The sequence below is a fragment of the Delphinapterus leucas genome, chromosome 3, assembly GCF_059928025.1.
Source record: "Delphinapterus leucas isolate spDelLeu-1000000601 "Yukka" chromosome 3, BTC_Dleu_Yukka2, whole genome shotgun sequence".
In the NCBI taxonomy this organism is placed as follows: Eukaryota; Metazoa; Chordata; class Mammalia; order Artiodactyla; family Monodontidae; genus Delphinapterus; species Delphinapterus leucas.
This window is the reverse complement of record NC_143131.1, coordinates 144598743-144619977: the sequence shown is the minus strand read 5'-3', so window position 1 is coordinate 144619977 and position 21235 is coordinate 144598743. Positions and strand designations below refer to the sequence as shown.

The window sequence follows — 21235 nt, the reverse complement described above, 5'->3', positions numbered from 1 at the left end:
TTAAGTGTCCATAGGTTGTTCTCCATTTGTAACTACAGGGCTTACAGGGCAAAGACTGGAACCCCAAAATAACCTTCAAGCCCAGGTGAAATGGAGACATTTACACCAAACATCAGTTTTTTAACCTACATGTTCGTATTCTGCATCACTGATATTGTCAAAGAAGGATGTTTACTTTATAGTTGGTTTTCACCAAATCTGACACAACCCAATGAAACTGTAAAAATCCCACACCAATATCCCTGCAAGACGCTCTGACCATGTGTCCTCCCTGTCCCCACGCTGAGTGCCTGGCTGGAATTACCCACAAGAGCTCTCCTCTCCCTCTGAATCTCTGGCTTGACAACAGAGCCCAGGAAAGTACACACCATAAGCTCACCTGAGTAACTTTGCATCAAAGACGGTTTCCACATCATAGAGGACAGATGGGATGTATTTCAAAGCTGCCACCTAGGTAGAAAGTGAAATAAACATGAGCAGTGCCCACGGCCAACAACTCTGCCTGGTGGTGAGAATACTTTGCAACATAACACAGATCAAGGGAAAATGATCCTGAATCCTGGGCACTGCTACAGTGATTCAGACTCTGCATATAGATTGAAACACCAGGTGTACTTCTTTCAAAAGTTTCTTCTGTCTTCAAGGGAGCAGAAATGTAGAGTAGAGCAATCAAAAACTTTGAGGTTATACACACTTACAGTCAAATCCTGGGTCTACTCCTTAGTGGCCAGGTGACTTTGGACAAAACACTTACCCTCTCTGATGTCTCAATTTCCTTATCTATAAGATAGAGGAAATAATGTCTATTTTGCAGGATTGTACAGATTCAAAATAATATAAATGTGGCATCCAGCAGAGAGCCAGACATATTTGCGTGCTCAATAAAGGGTAACTTCTATCTTTATTGGAAGATGGTAAGCTTGAATTGTTTTGTTGGTGGCAAGGATGACATGGACTGAGTTATTTCTATTTTCTCTCCCTGGCCAATTTGTGAACAATCGTCAGCGTGTTTTGGTCCACTAGCTGGGTTAGGAAAACTGGGCATTGTGGTGGATTGTTTCTGTCCTCTGTGCAAGATAACTGATACATCCATAGATGGGAAAAAGACCCAGGCCCTTGCAAAACAGCACCATTTGCTAAACAGCAGAGTAGGCTGTAATTTCCACAGGAGGAGTTGTAAGTCACATAGTTGGAAAATAATGTTTAAAAATCTGGTAGATGTATCCATTTTATATTTTCTTCTTATTTTTCTATATATTCTAAGTGTTCTATAGTCAACAAGTATCATCCTTTTACAAACAGACCAAAATTAAAATAGAGAAAATTCTTTTTTTAAAGAAAATCTTATCCTAGCCATATACAGTTGCACTTCTTAGTTAACATAAATAACAATTATGACTATCCTCTGAGAGTGTTCAGTGGAGCAGACACCATGCTGTTAGATTATTTTGTTAAACCTTATTTCAGCCTACAAGGGATACACTATTTTCATAGATCAGGAAACACTAGGGCATCAAGATTCAATAACTAACTAGGTCACAAAGTTAGCAAGTGGCAGAGCCAGGATTCAAAATCAGGCAGGCTACTTATAGAGCCACTCCTTGCAACCCTCAAATAGCACTGTTTTTCTCCATGCCCCCACGCTTTTTTTTCTTGTTAGTTATCATTTTTACAAGTCAGTATTATATGTTTGATATTAAAAAATTCACACAAGTATTAGGGTGAAAATTGTCCCTGAAGTCCCACATCTCCATCTCAGCCCCAATCCCTACTCCTCAGAAGGGATCACTGTCAATATTGTGGTGAGTCCCAACTGTTTTCTGTGCATGAACAAGTATGTGTTTGTGTGTGTGTGCATGAATGTGCATGTGCACATGTATGTGCGTGATTATACAGTTCAGTAACTTGCTTTTTGCAGTTAACCATGTTATCACCAGTATTTTTGCACATCACTTCATAGAGTGCACTCTTCATTTCTAATCACTGCACAACAATGCTCACATGGGTACACCAAGTCCTCCTTACTGACGGACTCCGTGCTATCTTTAGTTTTTCTTTATTATAAAATAAGTGATAAGAAAATATTAAAATATACATCTGTGTATCTGTGAGAACCCCTGTGTGATGGATGGGCTGCTTGAAGAGAAATTAGTGTGTAAAATGTATGTACACATAGGCAAATGTACATACAAATGTATACACATATACATTTTAGGAGATAATGTCATATTAACTTAGAAGCAGTCATCAATTTCCTTCTACTCCTTTCCCTATAACCTTGCTAACACTAGTATACAAATCTGTCTCATTTTGTCAATCTGATACATAATTTGCAACTGCAATCTGCGAATTTTTGGATCTAGTCCAGGTGGGCACCTTTTCTATACTTATTGAAAAACTGTATTTACTATATATAGCTTGTTTATATTCTTTCCCCATTTTTCTTTTGGGTGATTTCTTATTGGTGTGGAATTCTTTATATATCATTAAGCCCTTTGCACAGCTACATGTAAAAGAACGAAATTAGAACACTCCCTAACACCATACACAAAAATAAACCCAAAATGGATTAAAGACCTAAATGTAAGACCAGACACTATAAAACTCTTAGAGGAACACATAGGCAGAACACTCTATGGCATAAATCACAGCAAGACCCTTTTTGACCCACCTCCTAGAGAAATGGAATTAAAAATAAACAAATGGGACCTAATGAAACTTAAAAGCTTTTGCACAGCAAAGGAAAACATAAACAAGACGAAAAGACAACCCTCAGAATGGGAGAAAATATTTGCAAATGAAGAAATTGACAAAGAATTAATCTCCAAAATTTACAAGCAGCTCATGCAGCTCAATATCAAAAAAACAAACAACCCAATCCAAAAATGGGCAGAAGACCTAAATAGACATTTCTCCAGAGAAGACATACAGATTGCCAACTAACACATGAAAGGATGCTCAACATCACTAATCATCAGAGAAATGTAAATCAAAACCACAATGAGGTATCACCTCACACTTGTCAGAATGGCCATCATCAAAAAATCTCCCCAAAAAAAAAAAAAATGGTTCTGAAGAACCTAGGGGTAGGAAAGGAATAAAGATGCAGATGTAGAGAATGGACTTGAGAACACGGGGAGGGGGAAGGGTAATCCTGGGACGAAGTGAGAGAGTGGCATGGACATACATACAGTACCAAATGTAAAACAGATAGCTAGTGGGAAGCAGCCACATAGCACAGGGAGATCAGCTAGGTGCTGCTCTGTGACCACATAGAGGGTTGGGATAGGCAGGGTGGTAGGGAGACGCAAGAGGGTGGAGATATGGGGATATATGTATATGTATATAGCTGATTCACTTTGTTATAAAGCAGAAACTAATACACCATTGTAAAGCAATTAAACTCCAATAAAGATGTTTAAAAAAAAATTAACCCCTTTGCAGTAACACATTTTGCAAGAATTTTCTCTTGCTTGTCCTATAGTTTGATTATTGCTTGTCTTTTAGCTTCGTTTATCGTATCTTTCATTGCACAGTAGGATTTTAATTTGTATGTTGTCAGATGTGTCAGACCTTTTCTTTACATTATTGGATTTTGTGTCCAGAGATTTATTCTTTATTTTTTCAAATCAAGATGGCAAGAGATAACAAGATTCCAAAGTGAATGTTTCTAAAACTAGGGTCTATTGGGACACCCTTTTCCCATAAGATGATGTTAGGTATTCTGTGGCGGGAAGGTGGGGGGGTAAGGAATTGCAATCAAATAATTAGAGGAAAGTTTGATTTAAGCAAAGATAAACCAGTAAGGTGTTTCTGGAGGGGGTTTTTTGGCAGAACTTTTCAGAATTTTAATATGCTAAGATGCATTATGACACTCTTCCAGGCAATTATAGTATACAGTACATTTCAGCCTAGTTGGTCAGGCCATCTGTATCAGGAAACATCAAGATATGGCAAAAGCAGATGCCTGCAGGGTTGGGAAAGCAGCAGAAAGAGTGAAATGAGAAGAGCACAGGCCAGTGGGAAGTGAGGAGGTATGTGGAACCCACACTCTGTCTAAAGAATGAGTCATTCTTGTTCACTTGTTTTAACACTGTGCTAGCCAAATCAAACACATCTGCAGGCTGCACTTCTCCCGTGGGCTGCCAGCGTAAAACCCCTACATTCTAAAGAGACATCTGAGGCACATGCCCTGATAAAAGCCCATCTAAGCATTCTAGCAAACTGCTCCTTCCTTCACTCTTAGGCTGAGAAACATAGAGCTCTGGGCCCACAGGCACCTGGGGCGGGGGTGTGGGGGGGATCCCTGTGCTCCACCCAGCACTTGCATGCTCCGAGGCCCATTTCTTCACCCCCTGAGCCTCAGCATCTTCATGTGGGGCAGAGAGGAATGATGCAAACTAAAGTATATCTTGCAGCTATTGTAATGCCCAGCATGCAGCAGGCCCCCAAAAGTGCGTGTGCTGGATCTCTCCTTATCTCATCTCTCTGACACCAGCCCTCATTACCCAGCACCTGGACAAAGTGTAACATGGACTCATCATAATTAAGACCAAAGTGAGGGAACAAAAACAGAAATGAAATTCTCGGCGAGTTGGGGAAAGCCAGGACTTCAGTGTCTGCAGCAAGTTGCTGGCTTTCAAGGGCTGCATGTCATTCCAGGGCTTCAGAGTGATACTGTAGAGCACTAATCACCAGGTGTCTACATGGACACTCACACTTAAATGCTTCAGCTATTAGTAAGGAGGAGCTGGGCAAAGCTGGGACAAGGGCTGCTTCAGAAGGAGCCATTCTTCCCAGCCTCCCAGCCCTGGGCTGGCAATAAAGTAAAACAAACTGAGGGGTTGTCATGCTGAGACTCAAAGGGTGTTATCACCTCGACAGGTGTATTAAACTTCCATTTGGTCCAGGGGGCCTCACAGAGGAGTGGCAGGCCTGTGGTTTTCTTTTCCAAAGGGGACAGGAAGTTTGCCAAGTCTGTTGTCACAGCCAGCACTGGCCTCAGGAGGCCTGTCCACAGTCCTCACCTTCACACAGCCTTGACACACCTGAGTGGAGTGATAGCAGGTGGGTTCAAGCAGGCACTACCACCAAGCACTCCCAGGAGGCAGAAGAGCTCAGCCATAAGACCCGCTGGAGACCTCCATTCATTGCAAGTTTCTAAGGTCTGGGACTAGAAACAGCTTAGCTTTCTAGACCTGTTGGCCTCCTGCGAACTGCGCTGCTCTACTGTTGTTATTATCTTTACTCTCATTAATATTACCATTGCACATAAACTTATATTCCTGTGTTATTACTTTCATCCCATAGTGTATATCCCTATATCATATATAATATTTAATAGAAACAAACAGATGTTTTTATGTAGGTGTGTATGTGCATATATATACACATATACCTGTGTATATATTAGGATTAAAATATATTAATCAAAATAGCAAACCATTATCGGAAACTTCATACATGCATGATCTCATTTTATTTTTACAACTGCTCTATGAATAGACACTGTCATCCCACTTTACCAGTGAGGAAAATGATAGCACGGAGAGGTAAAAATAACTTGCCAGAAGCCACATAGCTAATAAGCCACATACACAGCAAAGATATGTACCTGATTCTGTCCAACTGGCTTCGGACCAGTATGCTCTGCTACTGCCTACCCTGCTTTAGGAAAAGTTTCCATCTTGGTAAGTGCGGAGGTTTTAATACAGGAGACAAGGCTGAAGTGGGGGAGGAGGTAGATAAAGAAACATCCCCCGTTTAGGAGAATGGCTTTTGAAAGAAGGTACAGTTTTTCTGATATGCCTTAAGTTAAGAATCCTCTTCACCACATATATGAAGGTTGCAAGAATGGCTACCAGGACAACATCTTCCAGCTCAGTAATTAGTTTATAATGTGGCACCGAGTGAATTTCCTAGATGAATCATCAATTCCAAGCCCCTCTGCCAGAAGCCAGGTACAGGCCACAAGAAGAGAGCCAGCCCCAAATCAAGGAATCGTGATTTTTACTGTGGCCCTAAGAGAAGTCGCATGAAAACACTTGAAATGATTGCTATCCAGATGGACTTCACCAGAGCTGATAATCCTGGGCTGCTAGCACACAACAGATGTTTAAAAATAGCAACAAAAATCAAAACCACACAGTTGCACTCCCTCAAGCTCAACGGGGATTTGTCTTCTACGGGTTTCCAGGGTTCCTTATCTCCCCCTGCCCTCTCTTTCTCATTCTAACCAAGACTGCACTGTGTTGGTGCCAGCAGACACAGACTTCTGGGCAAAAGAACACATCCTGCAATGGTGCAAGGTTATACGAGAACACTAGACATCTTCCTCATTCAAGAGCTCTGACAATATTCCCATCCCATCAATTTTCAACTCTTTTATTTTAGCCAAGTAATGGACAGTCAAGGTCCACGGAAACTGGACAAACACTGTTACAGGGATTCACCGCAGCTGACCAGAAGCAGCAGCTTCCTTATAGATGCTAAGCTGTCCCTGTGGAAAATACATCCACTCTCCCCAGACATTCACCCTTGCCACTGGTCTTTCAGTGAAAGGGAAGGGAAGAGGGACCAACAGGTTCTGGGATATGAACGTCTCTGTGCTTTCTGTAACCCAACAGTGTGCTGGCCCCTGAGTCTTGGCATGAGGCAGGAGAATTCAGTGTTTAAAATGGCTGGCTGAAGAGGCCAAGTTCAACTCTAGGTGGGTCCCTTTTACGTGAGTGTCCTTGGGGAAGTTAACTCTCTATGCTCCAGTTTCCTCATCAGGAGAATGAAGGGAATAAAGTCACCTACTTTATAGGGTTGATGTGACGATTAAATGAAAAATAAGAGCTATCAATGGGACCGCAGCACCTCATTGGAACAAAATTTCATCCTACCCTCCATAAATCCAACATTCCCAAGTGCTGCCCTTAAGTATGGGGTAGGTGGTTACGAAGGGGACAGTAAAGAGTCATTTAACAACTTGAGATGAAACTCCGGCTCTGGCTGTTAAATATGAGTCTCCCCTCTCCTACCTCTGGGGGCAGCCTGTAGGCCACTTCTCCAGAATGAACCACCTTCTTCCCTTACTTCGGACGTCTGGGTGTTTTACAAAACTTAACAATGAAAAGAGAGGAAAGGAAAAGGCCTCCTTAATTAGCCTGACTTCATAACTGCAGACCAGACATCTGCCCATCTGTACTGTTGTTTACGTTGCTTATTGCTTAGCCACCTAGCATTTTGCCTGAAGACTCAGCTCTTTAATGAAACCATACTTTCAAACTCTGGGCTTACACAGCCTGGATTCAAGTCCCAGACCTGCCACTTCTCAGCTGTGGTTAAGTTACTCAATCTCTCTAAGCCTCCACTTCCTCATCTGTAAAGTAGAGATAAGAAGAGTATTTGCCTAATAAGGTGGTGGTTATAAAAATCAAATAAGCTAACAGTATATGTAAAGATTTTAGCTCAGCATGTGACACATAATAAATGCTAAAACATAAAATAGTGCAAACTAGTATTCATTCTTTCATTCACTCAGCCAAAAGATATTCAAGTATCCACTATGTGACAGCCACTGTTTCAGATACTGGAGACCTAAAAGACAGAGCCCCCTGCACTCCTGGACACTCTAGTGGCTATATTAGCAATCATGTGTGGCGATCATAGTGGCCAAGGGAGCATATCATACAATTATGAGTTGCTTATTTACTTCCACTCATACCATCAACTTGGAGAATTATAAAGAATCATGACCTAAAGGAGAATGGGTCTAATGGGTCTGCACAACGTCACCAAATGGCCATTACTCACACTTGAGCTACATCCAATTCACAACTGTCTGGTGTTGACTGTCTCATTCTGCCATCAGTTTTATCAACAATATTCACAGGGCTGGCACACATGGGGACTTCTGAGCATACGGCCCATTCTTGAAAACACGTGGAAACCCCTGGCCATACCCATTCGTTGTGGCTTAGAGAAGAATATTAACTTTGGAGTTAGAAGAGCTGGGTGGATTGAAATCATAGCTCCACCACTATGAATAGGTATAATTTAGGATGAATTATTTAACCTTATGAGCCTTCTGTGGACACTGAAGACAGCGATTCCTTGCAGACCTTTGGTAGGACTAAAAACACTGCATGTGAAAGGTCAGCTTCATGCCTGACACACGGTAAGTACTCAATCAGTGGAACGTGTTTTTAATGCTCCCTCTACCCTCTTTGGATGGCTAGCTTTAAATTCTCCATAGTTTTGGGTGAGCTACTGCCATGCCAGCTCTGAACAATAAGGAAAACCACAGAAAGCAATTCACAAAAGCCAGATGAAACTCAGACATTGAGAAATAACTTGCTTGGGCCCCAAAACTCACAATAGGCAAAGCTAAATTGAACCAGATAGGCTTTACTCTGAACTGAGGCAGGCATGAATTAGGGTTTCCACCTAAGCCACTACCCAGCTGGAAGTAGAAAGTCTGGACTGGAATGTCAATCATTGGCATTCTTACTCTGTGCTCTCACCCAAAACTTATGGCAGACATTACTAATAGATCACAGCACTCTTTCCTACTGTACCCCCATGCAGGCTCAGAATCAAGACTACAGTCATGTTGTACTATTTCACTGGTGAAACTTTCCCTTCCTTTTTTATTTTTCATAGAGTCAGTTCTTGTGAGTTTATCCTCCTTGAAATTTATATCTGTTTCTTGATCTAACAGAATAACTGGATGACCTAACACTGTTCGACTTCATGTGACAGGGTTAGAAACAAAAATATTCCCTTCCAGATTCCACTATAGGAAAATGCCCTCAAGGCTTCTGTTTTACGATGAGGTAAAGGAGGGAGAGATATAAATGACTAAAAATTATTTAAATGGAACTATGTAACAGGCTTTACACACCATGCTTTACATGCATTACTTTATTTAATCTTCTCAATAATCCTCTAAATTAGACTTCCCATTTTATAAAAGGATAAACGAGGCCCAGGAAACTGAAGTGATTTGCCCAGTGTTACCTGCCCAAGGGGGCATGCCCCATTTCCCACCCAGATCTCTCTGGCTCGAAATCCAAAGCTCTTTCTCCTGTAGCAAATGTCAAAGTCTGCAGAAGATCTCTTGTGTGGGGTTTGCTAACATCAAATGGCCTTGACTCCTTTCCCCTCATCGGCCCATGCCTGGCACCCTAAAACAGCATTCAGGTTTTTTCAAATGGTATTGCTCTCTGTATTTGAATATGACTTTACATTCTTCTTTGACAACTTTTCAACAACCATAGGAATAGATGGAAAGCATCACTGATTTTATGTAACTCCTAGAAGCTAAATTTGACCCTTAAAGTAAATTTAAAAAGAGACAAAGTCCCTTTCCATGACTTCAGGGTAGAAATCCATAAAGAGAAACCAGCATAACCTGGAAAACAAAGACATTTCTAACACAGTTACCCAGAAAATAAGAACCTGGGTTCTTACTGACTCATGCCAAAGCCATAATAATCCTATCGGCTCTCTGCATTTGCATAGCATTTTATAATTGGCTCTTTTGCAGACAATGTTCATCTGATCCAAACAGTGAAGTTCTATAGATGAGGAAACAGAGACACTGAGAAGTTAAATCCAGGGTAAAATCATATGGCTGATCAAGAAGAACATTCTGTTGACCCAGGTCTCCTCAGGACCAGAAATTCTCCTGGCTCATCTTTTTGCTTCCTTGCTTCCTTTTTTTTTTCCTCCTTTCTTTCCCTACCTTCTTGTTCCCTCTGCCCTTTATTCCTTCCCCCCAAATACCCGTAGTTCATCACAAGGAAAGTGGTGCTGAAATTGGAAAGGGTGGCTCTAGGATGGCTTATCCCCTTGTCTTTCTCAAGGTCATGCGGTCTCTCTCCTGGCACCTCTGCTTCTCTGGGGCATCTACTCCGATTTCCTCCCCACCAACCGGCTTCCTCTGTTTGTCCACCGTTTCTGCTCCCTCACACTTCAGCTTCCTTGGAGCCTATTTCAGACCTGATGCAATGCCACAGCCTCTCATTGCAACCGGGCATCCTCAGCTGTCACCGGATATCCTAACACTCACTGTGTGGTCTCTTACTGGAAATCAGCTGCTTCCAGTGTGATATCAGTGTGAAGAGGTGTGGAAATCACTCTGCCTCCGGGGTGACAGGTTCTGGCTCTTGTCATATTTCTTCATGCTGCCCCCTACTCCCGTTACTCCCTTTGCTTTGAAATGATGAGGGTTTGAGGAATAGAGGGAGGACTTAAAAAAAAAAAAAAAAAAGACTAGCAAGAGGGAAGAGAAGGTGAAAACTGTAAGACTGCATCCCCAACTCATTTCAGAGAAAACAACCATATCCCCAGTAGGTGCTAAATGTGTAGTATAAAGAACAGTGTAATGTAGCGGCTCAGAGCATGGTTTTAGAGTCAGGCAGAAAGAGATCTGGATCCCAGCTACACCCCTTAGTGCATAGGAGCCTTTCAATTTCCTTATCTATAAAACAGAGATCTTAACACCTATTCCGAGGGTTATTCATTCAACAGATATTTATCAAGCATCAACTATGTATTAGGACTGTTCTAGGTGCTGAGGATACAACGATGAACGAGACAAAGCTCCCCTCTAAGGAAGCCATTAGCAGAGTGATTCCCAGACTTTGCTTCATACTAAAATCAAGTTGGGAGATTTTTAGACTCCCTTTTCCCTAGTCACACTCCATACTAATTAAATTAGAATGTTTGCTGGTGGTAGTCAGTCATCAGAATTTATTCAAGATCCTCAAGGGATTTTAATATGCAAAGTTTGGAATCCATCATGTTAGCAGCCAACACTCCCCAGAGAGACTTCTGCCTTTGCCTCCTCACCTGCATTCTGGCTGAACTAGTACCTCATTCATTCTAACCAGAGGCTAGGCAACCCCAGGCATAGCTAGCTAGTGAGTATTTAAATTAGCAATTAAAAAGAAAACTCTGATCAAAAGAAGAGGAGGTACTCTGCATTAACCCACTGGTTTAAATCAATGTGTCTGGGTTTTCTTCTTCCTAACTCATGAGGCAGCTCTTCCCGAACACTTGTGAATAAATGCTGTGAAAGTCAGGAAGTCTCCCTGAAACAGCCTCTTCACTCAGCCTCTTGGCTGCTAAACTCATTCTCAAACATAGGGTTAGACCTCAAGGTTTCTCAAAGATTTACAGAGTGTGTAGGTCATGGACCACTAAATTACAGGACCCATTTTCTCCAAAGTATCTCTTGTTTATTGAGGACATTCTCACCCCCAAATGGGAGCTCAGTTTATGGTGTGGAGAATAAAAAGTGGACGATTTAAGAGACTGACAACTTAACTACTCTCACCACTAGAAGTGGATCGGGTTTGACCTCCTTCCTTACAGGGAGCAAAAGCTTCAGAGTTATTTAAGAAGAGGCACCACTACCTTCATGGGAAACGAACAATAAATATGCCATCTCCTGCTCCGAGGAGCCCTTGGTGTTCACGATCCTTACACCACAGGGCCAGCCCAGGCCTTCAATTAACACATGGCTGCGTATTCAAGCAAAAGTAGACGTTATCTCACTATGCTGTTATCTATCAGATGACCAAGGGAAAAGACAGAATCTTTTTCTTTTGTAGTGTAAACCAACCTGCAAAAGGATGGTTGTTTTATATTGACTTTTCATCAAGTTGTTGATGGATTCAAAGAGGCGTCTCATGGATTCTTCAAACTCCATCTGTTCCTTGCCTTCGTAAAGCCTGAAAGAAGACACATCTGAGTCATTTCTCAAGCCAACAGGCAATACCTTTGAAAGTGTGTGCCAGCCGCAAACTTCACTTGAAATTGAGAAGGGACAGGGGTGGAGATAGGGACTTAAGGGGAGGGGGCTGATTCAGCAGTCACTGCTTGCATATGCCACTCAGGGGAACCCAGGTCCCCAGAACAGGCACCATCCAACTGACTCGGCATAATAAACCGCCCCCTCCCGCTTCTTTTTCCCCTTGCGGTACGCGGGCCTCTCATGGCCGCAGCCTCTCCCGTTGCGGAGCACAGGCTCCGGACGCGCAGGCTCAGCGGCCATGGCTCACGGGCCCAGCTGCTCCGCGGCATGTGGGATCCTCCCAGACCGGGGCACGAACCCGTGTCCCCTGCATCGGCAGGCAGACTCCCGACCACTGTGCCACCAGGGAAGCCCCCTCCTGCCTTTTTTTAAACCCTGAAGGACCTCAAAGGAATGAAACTCATCCAAGCTGAGGGGACCTTAATAATTTCATCCTTCTGCAAGAATCAGAGGGAGACTGTGGTCATCAGACTTTCCAAGTATCTTGGAAGTATCAAGGAGAAATATTTTCAAATACACTTCCCCTTAGCCACTGCCCGCTTGTCGGATGAATACAGCTGTGTCTGTTCCACATCAGGGGCCATCATTTTCCCTGCCCTCTTATTTCAGGAGCGTACTTGATACCTAATTTAAAACTTTTTTGCCTCTGATTATAAAGGCCCTACATTGATATTGTAAAAAGAAAAAAAATGCATTACTTATGAAGTGAGACTCCTCATTAATCTTACCATAAAATTAGCAACCGTTAAGGATATCCTTGCAGAGATTTTCAAGGCCTGTCTAATATATACATGTGACTTTTTATAGAAACCATCCCCTTGCATAAAATCAGTCTCCAGGCCCCTGAGTCTCAGTGCCCTCGTGGCCCAGCCTTGGAGTGTCGTTCACCCCAAGGCCTCTCCAAACAAGCTTTTATTGCCAACGGGTGAAAAATCTGCAGCCTAATCTGTGGCATCCTGGGTGAAACACAGAGAAGGGTGCTTCTGTCTCCCATTCAGATAAAGAGGGTCTCCTGTCACAGCCCTACACAGCCAGACACCACTGAGTTGCCAGCTGCCGTGAAGGTGCTTTCCCCAGATAAAACGCCGACACACTTAAGGGGTTTATTTGCTCCATCAATCACCGGTCGAGCGGTCCATCACGGCCACCTCAGCGCTGTCTCCACTCAATCCCCCACCCATGCTCTCGCCCCTCTTTTCTTCCTGCTTCTCTCCTACCTCTTTTCTCTGTCTTTAAGTGTGCGTCTCTCTGTTCTTCTCCTGAGTATCATTCACTTTGTCTCTCTGTCAGCCTCTAGGTGTCCCTCTGCCATTCTCTCTCTCTTTGACTTCATCTCTCTTTCTTCTGTCTCAGTCACTCTCTGTGTCTCCTTCTCTTCTTTTTTCCTAGGTGGCCCCTTCCTAAAGCCTCCTGAAGTAAGAAGCTTAAGGGGAAGTCAATGCCAGATGTTTCAATCCACTACAGGGATCCGGAAATTGCTGCTGACTTCCTGGGTATCTACTTCAAGGTCATAGAGACAAGGCTGTGAGAGGAGCCAGGAGTCCTAAGGCTTCTCTCCTTCTCTGTCCCCACCTTTCCCATTCCTCCTTCTCTTCTTCCCTTCTCCCCTCTCCTACACCACTCAGTCCTGAACACAGAGATGTTCTGCCATAGACGATGTGTTTTAGTGTCAGCCTGGGTTCCAATCTCCACTCTGCCCAGTACTAACTGAAGATCTTATAAATAACAGCAAACATCACAGAGTATCACTCCGCCCCAGGCACTGTCTGTATTATTAACTCACATACCCTCATGACCACACCATGGTAAGGGGCCCCATCCTTATCGCCATTTTATAGATTGGTGACTTAAGCCCAAGGACTCCGCACCAGTAAGTGTTGGAGCCAGAATTCAAACCTGGCCATCGGCTCCTAAGCCTGCCCTCTCAATCATTTCGTAGACCACTGTGCTCAATGCTTTACTACCTCTCTTAATTTCTGTAAGCCTCAGTTTCTCACCTGCAAATGCAGGCTGTAACAGCACTGTGTCCAGGGATTATGAGGAGCCCAGCTCACATGTGACGTGCTTGGCACACACTGGGCCCTGGTAAATGCTAGCCATTGTCTTGTTGTTGTTAATTGTTGGAGTATTACATAGATAAAGACATAAAAAACTCTCAACAGGTTGAGACTTGCCCAAATCCCATCAAAGCGGAAAAGATGAGACCAGGTCTGGCAGGGAGGAAGGGAGGGTCTGAATTCAAAGTGGCGATGCGTTCCCTGTGAGATGGTGCTGTGAGCTTTTCTTTGTGCCCAAAGCTAAGCTAATGGACGGTCCATCCCCCAAGGCTTTTGCCTTGAAATCCCTTGCTCTTTCCTCTAGCCACAGCCGCCTGAAAACATCTAATAAGCGACATCGTAATTCCTGTTCCTGGTGTATGGTGTCTCCCTCCCACATTTAACAGCCAGACGTGGCTGCCCGTGGTGAGCTCATCATTATTTACATCATTATTTACCATGTATGGACTTTCTCTGTAAGGCATACTTATTTGTATATTTGTGGCCGTATGTGTGTGTGGTTTGCTGGGTGGGCGGAGGGGATCCCACCAGGTCCTCTTCTTGGGAACCACTGGTACTGCCAACAAAAATGGTCTCCAGCAGCTTTCTCCTGCTGGTGACCCTAGCGCCCCCCACCCGCAGCCCACCTCCCATAACTGAATAGTCCCATGGCAGCTCCCTCCCTGGAATTCATCATTCTTAACAGAGAAACACAGAAATGGGCTTTGTTGGGAGTCATCTTAAGGCAGTGCTCCAGGAGGAAAGTTCATGAACTCCTGCTGAAGAGATCTTTGAGGCTACCCTGGTTCCTTACATCCCTGAGTCTGATTATTTAACTCTTCTTGGATTTTATAAGCTGCACAAATATCCCTCCAATAAACTCCCTTTTTTTTTTGCTTAGACTAGCCCTGGTTGGATTCGTTGAAAACTCCTGTCCAGTCAGAGCTCTGCAGGGTGAGACGGGCTTGTTCCTGCAGCTCCCTGGGGTTCTAAACCAAGAGCTGCTGGGAACGCCAGTGAGCACTGGGTCCATGCTTCCTATTGTACAGATGAAGAGACTGAGGGCCTGAGTGCGGAGGTGACTCGGCTTCATTACCATCTTTTAAAGGTTATTTGACTGAGGTAGGAAGGAAAAGAGACTTTTAGGCGGTAAAATCAAGTCGAGGCTTTCCACTCAAATTTAAACTTAGGAAACTGAATTTTAATTTCTACCAGCAAGACATGTGATTTGCTCTAGGTCACAGACTGCACCAGTGGCATAGCTAGACCCAGAACTCAGCATTCTTCTCCTTCTATGCTCTGAGAACCTAACAGCACAGCACAGGTGACACAGATCTTATGAGGCCAAGACTGGGGTACCTGCCTCCCTGGGAATCCAAGCTGCTCCCTGCTATTCACGTCACAAGTTAAGTACCTTAACACCACACTCTAGTCAAGGGAAGGAAATACATTCTATACCTGCTGAAGTTTTACAGAGGGTAAAAACAATTCTGTTGGGGAAATGGCTTGCGTTTTACAGTTGACGACATCATTAAGCAAAATCGCTGCAGTCTTATTGTGTGTGTGTGTGTGTGTGAGTGTGTGTGTGTGTGAATTTTTAAGCCTGGGCTTTTATTTGCTGGGAATGGGAAGAACAGTTGAAGAAAATGACTACAGTTGGGAAGAAGAAAGGAAGCAAAAAACTGTTTAGTGTAAAGGGCTTTGCTGTCTAGCTAGACTCCTCCATAGACTGGCTGTTTGGCCTCAGACAAATTACATCTCCGAATCTTACCTTCCTTGTTGATAAAACAGAGATGTAATGCTCATTCGAAGGGTTATTTTAAGGTGAAAAAAATGAGATAGTGCATCTCAAGTGCTTAGTACTATAGGTGGCACTTAATAAGTGTTAAGTCAATATCAGTAATTCTTGTTGTTGATTCCTAAGCACAGAAGTGATCACACTGGCAAACTCTCTGATCTGAGTGTACGTAAATAAAAGGAATATTTCTTAGAAGGAGTGATTAAGGGAAAAAAATACATAAAGCCTTTAGATTATGTGGAAGAAATAAACTGATGGCGGTGGGGGTGGGTGAGGGGGGCATTCAGCACCATGGGACCTCCCCTCAGAAGCATAAGGAGGAAAGAAAAATAATGTCTTGTCTATCTGCAAGGCTTTAAATGTGGCCTTGAAGTCAAGGGCACAGCAGATGTGGTTTCAAGGTCCTTCTTTAAGACTTGTTCTCTGTATATAGCTTCAGGAGGGAAACATTTTTTCTGGCTTCAGAGCACCTAGAACCAGCTGATTCTGCCAGGGGACGAATTATTGAAGGGCCCAAAGGCCCTGACCACAAGAAAAACTGGAACACCCTGCGAGGCGCTGTTCTGGGGCGTGCCAGCCCAACCACGGCAGGCACTCAGCTCCCGGGGCTAGGATAAATACAGCCATGCTCGGCTGGCATGTGATTCATTAAGGAGACACTGTGCACAGCTGAGCACTCACTGAATGCAAATGGGGCCCCACATGGAGTGTACAATGCCTTGCACCACCTTCTCTGTGCGGGTACATAAAGCCTCAGCCGAAAACGGAGACGCCAACCTCAGGCCAGCAGCGCAGGGAAGCAGAATCGAACCAAGGCAACCTCGGGCTGCAGAAAGCCCGGAGGAAGATTCACCTTAGAATCCAGGGTGGAGTGTTTCCTGAGTACCGGCCTCTTTACATTTCTATACCTCATACCTCGGCAACGTCCAGCTCCCCTGAGCCACATTCCCAGGCATCCTCCTGATTTCCTACCCACCTCTTGGAGGCAACATAGACATTTAAGTAAGACTGTGTCGCTTTCCAAACCCTGCTGTGACACTTGTCAGTTGGGTGATCTTGGCTAAATTTCTTCATCTCTAGAAGGCTCAGTTTTCTCACTAGTAAAATGGTACTAGCCCCACACAGTTGTCCTACATTAAAATAATGCATGTAAAGCAATTAGCACAGTGCCTGGTGCAGAGTTAACACTCAATAACTATTAGCTATTGTTATATAGTACCACTGGTTTCTTCTGGATCCACTCCTTTTGGCTTTCTAAAGTCTTAGGAGGAAGAAATCAGCCACTTCATAAAAGCAACTGCCATTTACAGAGCACCCACTGTGTGCCAGGCACTGCAGTGGAGGGAAACGGGAGTAGGGCTCAGTCCCCATCCCCAAGAAGTCAGGAGGCAAACCGACAGGTAAATCATATATTGCCGTGCAGCGAGAAAAGCTGAACAATAAAAGTTTAATATTATCGCTGAGTGATTCCTAAGGTTCAGGCACTGTGCTCAGCTCCTCGCACGGATTAGCTCATTTGATAGAGGCTCTTATTATCTACGTCTTACATATGAGAAAAGAAAAAAAATTAAAGAGGTGTGAACAAGGGGAATGGAAGCTGAGAGGAGGGAGCAGGGGCCCCGCTGACACTGACCTCAGTGAACCACCTACCTGAAGGCCCCTCTCAGCCCTCAGCACCTCGCCCCCCTCCCATGCCACCACCACAGCCTGTCCCCCACCTCCCTCCTTCCTCCCAGAAGTCCTGGAAAGGCCCCCAGGATTAGACCTGGGCCTGGCTTGCCTCTGTCTCACTTACCTGGTCACATCTTTTGCCTCAATTTGCTCTTGGCAAGACACACACCTGACTCATTTCACAAGTGCCTGGGAGCAAGACCAGATTCACTGGAAGCTTTTAAAAATGAAAATTCTATTTTAAATGTCTCCATGATCTTACACGGAACTGAGAAAAATTACTTAAATAATGAGATCTCACCACACCACTTTGTTACCTTGCCATACAAGTCAAGATACCTTTGTGCGCCCAGTGATGCCAGGACATGAGGAATACTGTAGAAGGGAGGCCACTTACCCAGTGCATTTCCTTAGATGAATGATATGCACTGCACACAGAATTTAATGCAGACTGTCACAATGACTGAGGCTTCCCTGTTAGAATACTTCATTCTTTGTCATCACCACTTACTTGCCTGTCTTCTCCACTGGAGGATAAGCTCCATGCAGGCAGAGATCAAGGCTATTTTGTCATAATATCCCCACGTCTAGCAAGAGGCATGGAACATCACAAGTGAGTTTTAAGCAAACGCATCAACAAATGATAAATTATTAAATGAATGAACTTCAGCGCCTTCAATGTGGATGTACAGAAATGTCTTAGGAATCCACAGAACTGAAGGAAGTTCAGCTAATGCTAACGGTACCTAAACAACATCGTGAGGATGCTATTAATAGTCATCTTCAGCTCTGCCACCTTTAGTTTTTCTCATAACTTTTACCACTAAGACGACTAATACTGTTGACAGCTGCTACTTATTAAGCATTTACTATATGCACCAGGCACTACGCTAACCGCACAAGTTCACCCAGCTAGTAAACGGCACAGTCAGGATTTGAGCCGAGGAGTTGTCTGGCTGCAAATTTCACTCCTTCAACCACTAAACAATACTGCCTCCTGGAACAGAGCAAAGTAAGAGCAGATCCCTGGGACCGGAACAAGTCAGGTGGATAGGAAAGCATCATTTGCCCCTGGGATGATATCCTGCAACTGTGTAGGGAAGTGAGATGGCTAGCTCTCACCTTTTTTTGTTCAGGCTCTAAATCCACGGTTACTTGGCTGGTATTCCTACCCCTGAGCCAATAATTCGCTCTATTACAGGAGGTGTAAATTAGTGACTTTACAAAGAGAGCCATTAAGCCATTCATGGTTTCAGAAGAGTAATTACTCTGGAAAATTCACAGCAGTCTAAGACCAGAACCTACCTACCTCTCTATTACCTCTCTGTCTCTGTCTCTCTGTGTGTCTCTCTGTGTCTCTTTCTATCTCTTGTCTCTGTCCCTCTCTCTCTACATCCCTACCATTTGGGATAAAGAATAACTGTAGGCAAACCAGGAGCTGAGTCTGTCTGAAAATCATCCTTGCATGTGTGTCCCCTGCTTATCGAAAGAAACCCTTCAGTGCGCTCAGCAGGCACATTTAAATCAAAGCAATAGGGCTGGGAAGGGATTATGAAAGAGAGGGTGCCCTCTCTGGTTCCGCTCTTCCCCACGTGGTCATCATCACCATCGCCACCCCCTCTCCCACCACCAAGGTCTATGCTATGGACCTGAAATGAATCAGAAATTGCAGATTAAGACATGGAATTTTGGTGCAATGAGCCTGGGGTGAGCTGCCCAGCTCAACAGCGGCCAGAGAAAATTTCATTTGAAGGGTAACAAAGTTGAAATGTAAGGAGTTATTCTCAGAAGAGAAAGAGTAAAGTTGTACCCTATTAGAAAGGAGCTATATAAGAAAGGGCTGGGATAACTACAAAGCTGCCAGTGTGAATTGGGAAGCAGCTCTGGTGGCCAGAGAGTATTTCATGAAGACTTGATTGAATTGAATACTACCAGCAGTCCACAGGCAGGGCTCAGACCAGTTCCTGGTGCCAATCCTTTTGTCATTGACAAAATTATTTCTACTTGAGCTGCTACTTCTCCAGAATCTGACATTTGAGGTGGATTGCCCCTCAGGGCAAACTGCAAAGAAGTTTCACTAAACAGTCTTCTTCCTGTAAATCACCCCAAGGAAGAAAGATTTGTAGATGAGAGGGAAAAAAAGGCAAACTCAACGTGTGGGTATCCTGTTTTGAATAATGTCTAGAATGAACGCACAAAAATTAATGCAATCACTGAAGAAAAACTGCCTCAGGTAGAAGTGTAAACAGCTTAAATTAAAAAAAAATAGAAGTTAACAATATGGACGAAATGAAAGAAAAACAATCCATCTAAAACATTCACTTTACTTTTAAAATATGGCAACCCTGTACAATAAATTAATAGTAAGTAGGTAATGAAATGCAGGCAAAAGCTAAGTTATGAATAGAGTGTGATGTATGCCCTGTGCCATCCTTCATTCTACTGAGAGGAGCTGCAACCTTTATGTAATTTGGCAGGAAGAACTAAGTTGCCTAAGTCTGCACTTAGGTAAATTTCTCCATTAGCATGAAAAATGGTATTCAGGGTCTTTTCCCTCAATATAATTAGAAATTGAGTGTTCCCAAAACAATGTTCCTAAGGATAGAAACACACACACACACACACTTCCACGGTTTCAAGACATATACAGAAAAAGACGGATTACATCATCTACTTGAAAGAGAAGCTACTACTCAGCAAAGTCCTTCCAGCTCTTTCTCTTCAGGCCAAGTTGGTCTAAAAGTTTAGGTACTAAAAAGAAACTAAGTCTTGACTGCTTCTCTTACCATTTCTTCCTTTAGTTTTTTAATGACCTGGGAGGTGTCCTTGGTATCTTTTTTTTCAATTTTATTGAAGTGTAGTTGATTTACAATATCATGTTAGTTTCAGGTGTATGGCATAATGTCCAGTATTTTTGCAGATTATACTCCATTAAAGGTTATTACAAGACAATGGGTATAATTCTCTGTGCTATACAGTATAGCCTTGCTTCTTATCTATTTTATATACAGTAGCTGTACCTGTTAATCTCATACCCCTAATTTGCCCCTCCCCCCCTTCCCTCTCCCCTTTGGTAACCACAAGTTCATTTTCTCTATCTGTAAGTCTGCTCCTGTTTTGCAAATACATTCATTCATATTATTTTTTAGATTCTACATGTAAGTGATAACATACAGTATTTGTCTTCTCTTACTTATTTTACTAAGCATAATATTCTCTACATCATAACAGAAAAAAATTAAGTTGCAGAATAATTACACACATGTGCACACACATACACGCACATACACACTTTGTAAAAACTGTACATTAAATTGATCATTTCATTACCTCTTAGAAAAGGGATTGTGTCAACAGTCCCCTTATACACTTTTATATTATATTCTGATTTTATAACAAGTAAATATTGCCTTTAATTTTAAAAAGATCTTTCTACTCTTTTGGGGGGGGGTGGGGAGTGAATGTTTCTTGGCCTCCAGTTCCTTTCTACAACAATCCTTTCCCCCAGGGTCTTTCCTGAACTCTCTCATTCTCATCATAGGAACTAGAGCTGGAGCCAGGAGGTCTAGCTCAAGGCCATACAACTGGAGGCAGTTTTCCCTCTACAATCATTGAATCAAGATGCTGACTTCTCACCTACTTCCTGGTTCTTGGCATGGACTGCCTCTATAGAAACACTTGCCTAAGAAATGTCAAGTTAGTATCACTCTAAACGGTGGTCATGCCAAAACCATCTAAACTGTGCCCTTTCAGTCTGTGGTTTCCCGAGAAGTATAAGTAACCCCGGGCTACATGATCTTGTTCCACTGAGAGCCTTGACATTTGGTGTGTAGAATTAAATAGAATTTTTAACAGTTTCTTTACTAATGGTGCTGGTTTGAAAAATGCATGTGCAGTAAAACTCTTTGTTTTGAAATCTGG

The 21235-nt window shown here is 43.2% G+C and overlaps 1 protein-coding gene across 2 annotated transcripts in view; it reads right to left on the bottom strand.

The window, feature by feature from the left end:
* DOCK2 (dedicator of cytokinesis 2) overlaps window positions 1-21235 on the bottom strand; it is a 406045-nt gene that overhangs the window by 296346 nt on the left and 88464 nt on the right. For both annotated transcript variants that reach the window (XM_022595138.2, XM_022595139.3), the window contains exons 23-24: window positions 11618-11726; window positions 380-450 (exon numbers count right to left, since the gene is read on the bottom strand). In XM_022595138.2, coding sequence (XP_022450846.1) covers window positions 380-450; window positions 11618-11726 — 180 coding nt within the window. The remainder of the gene's footprint in view (window positions 1-379; window positions 451-11617; window positions 11727-21235) is intronic.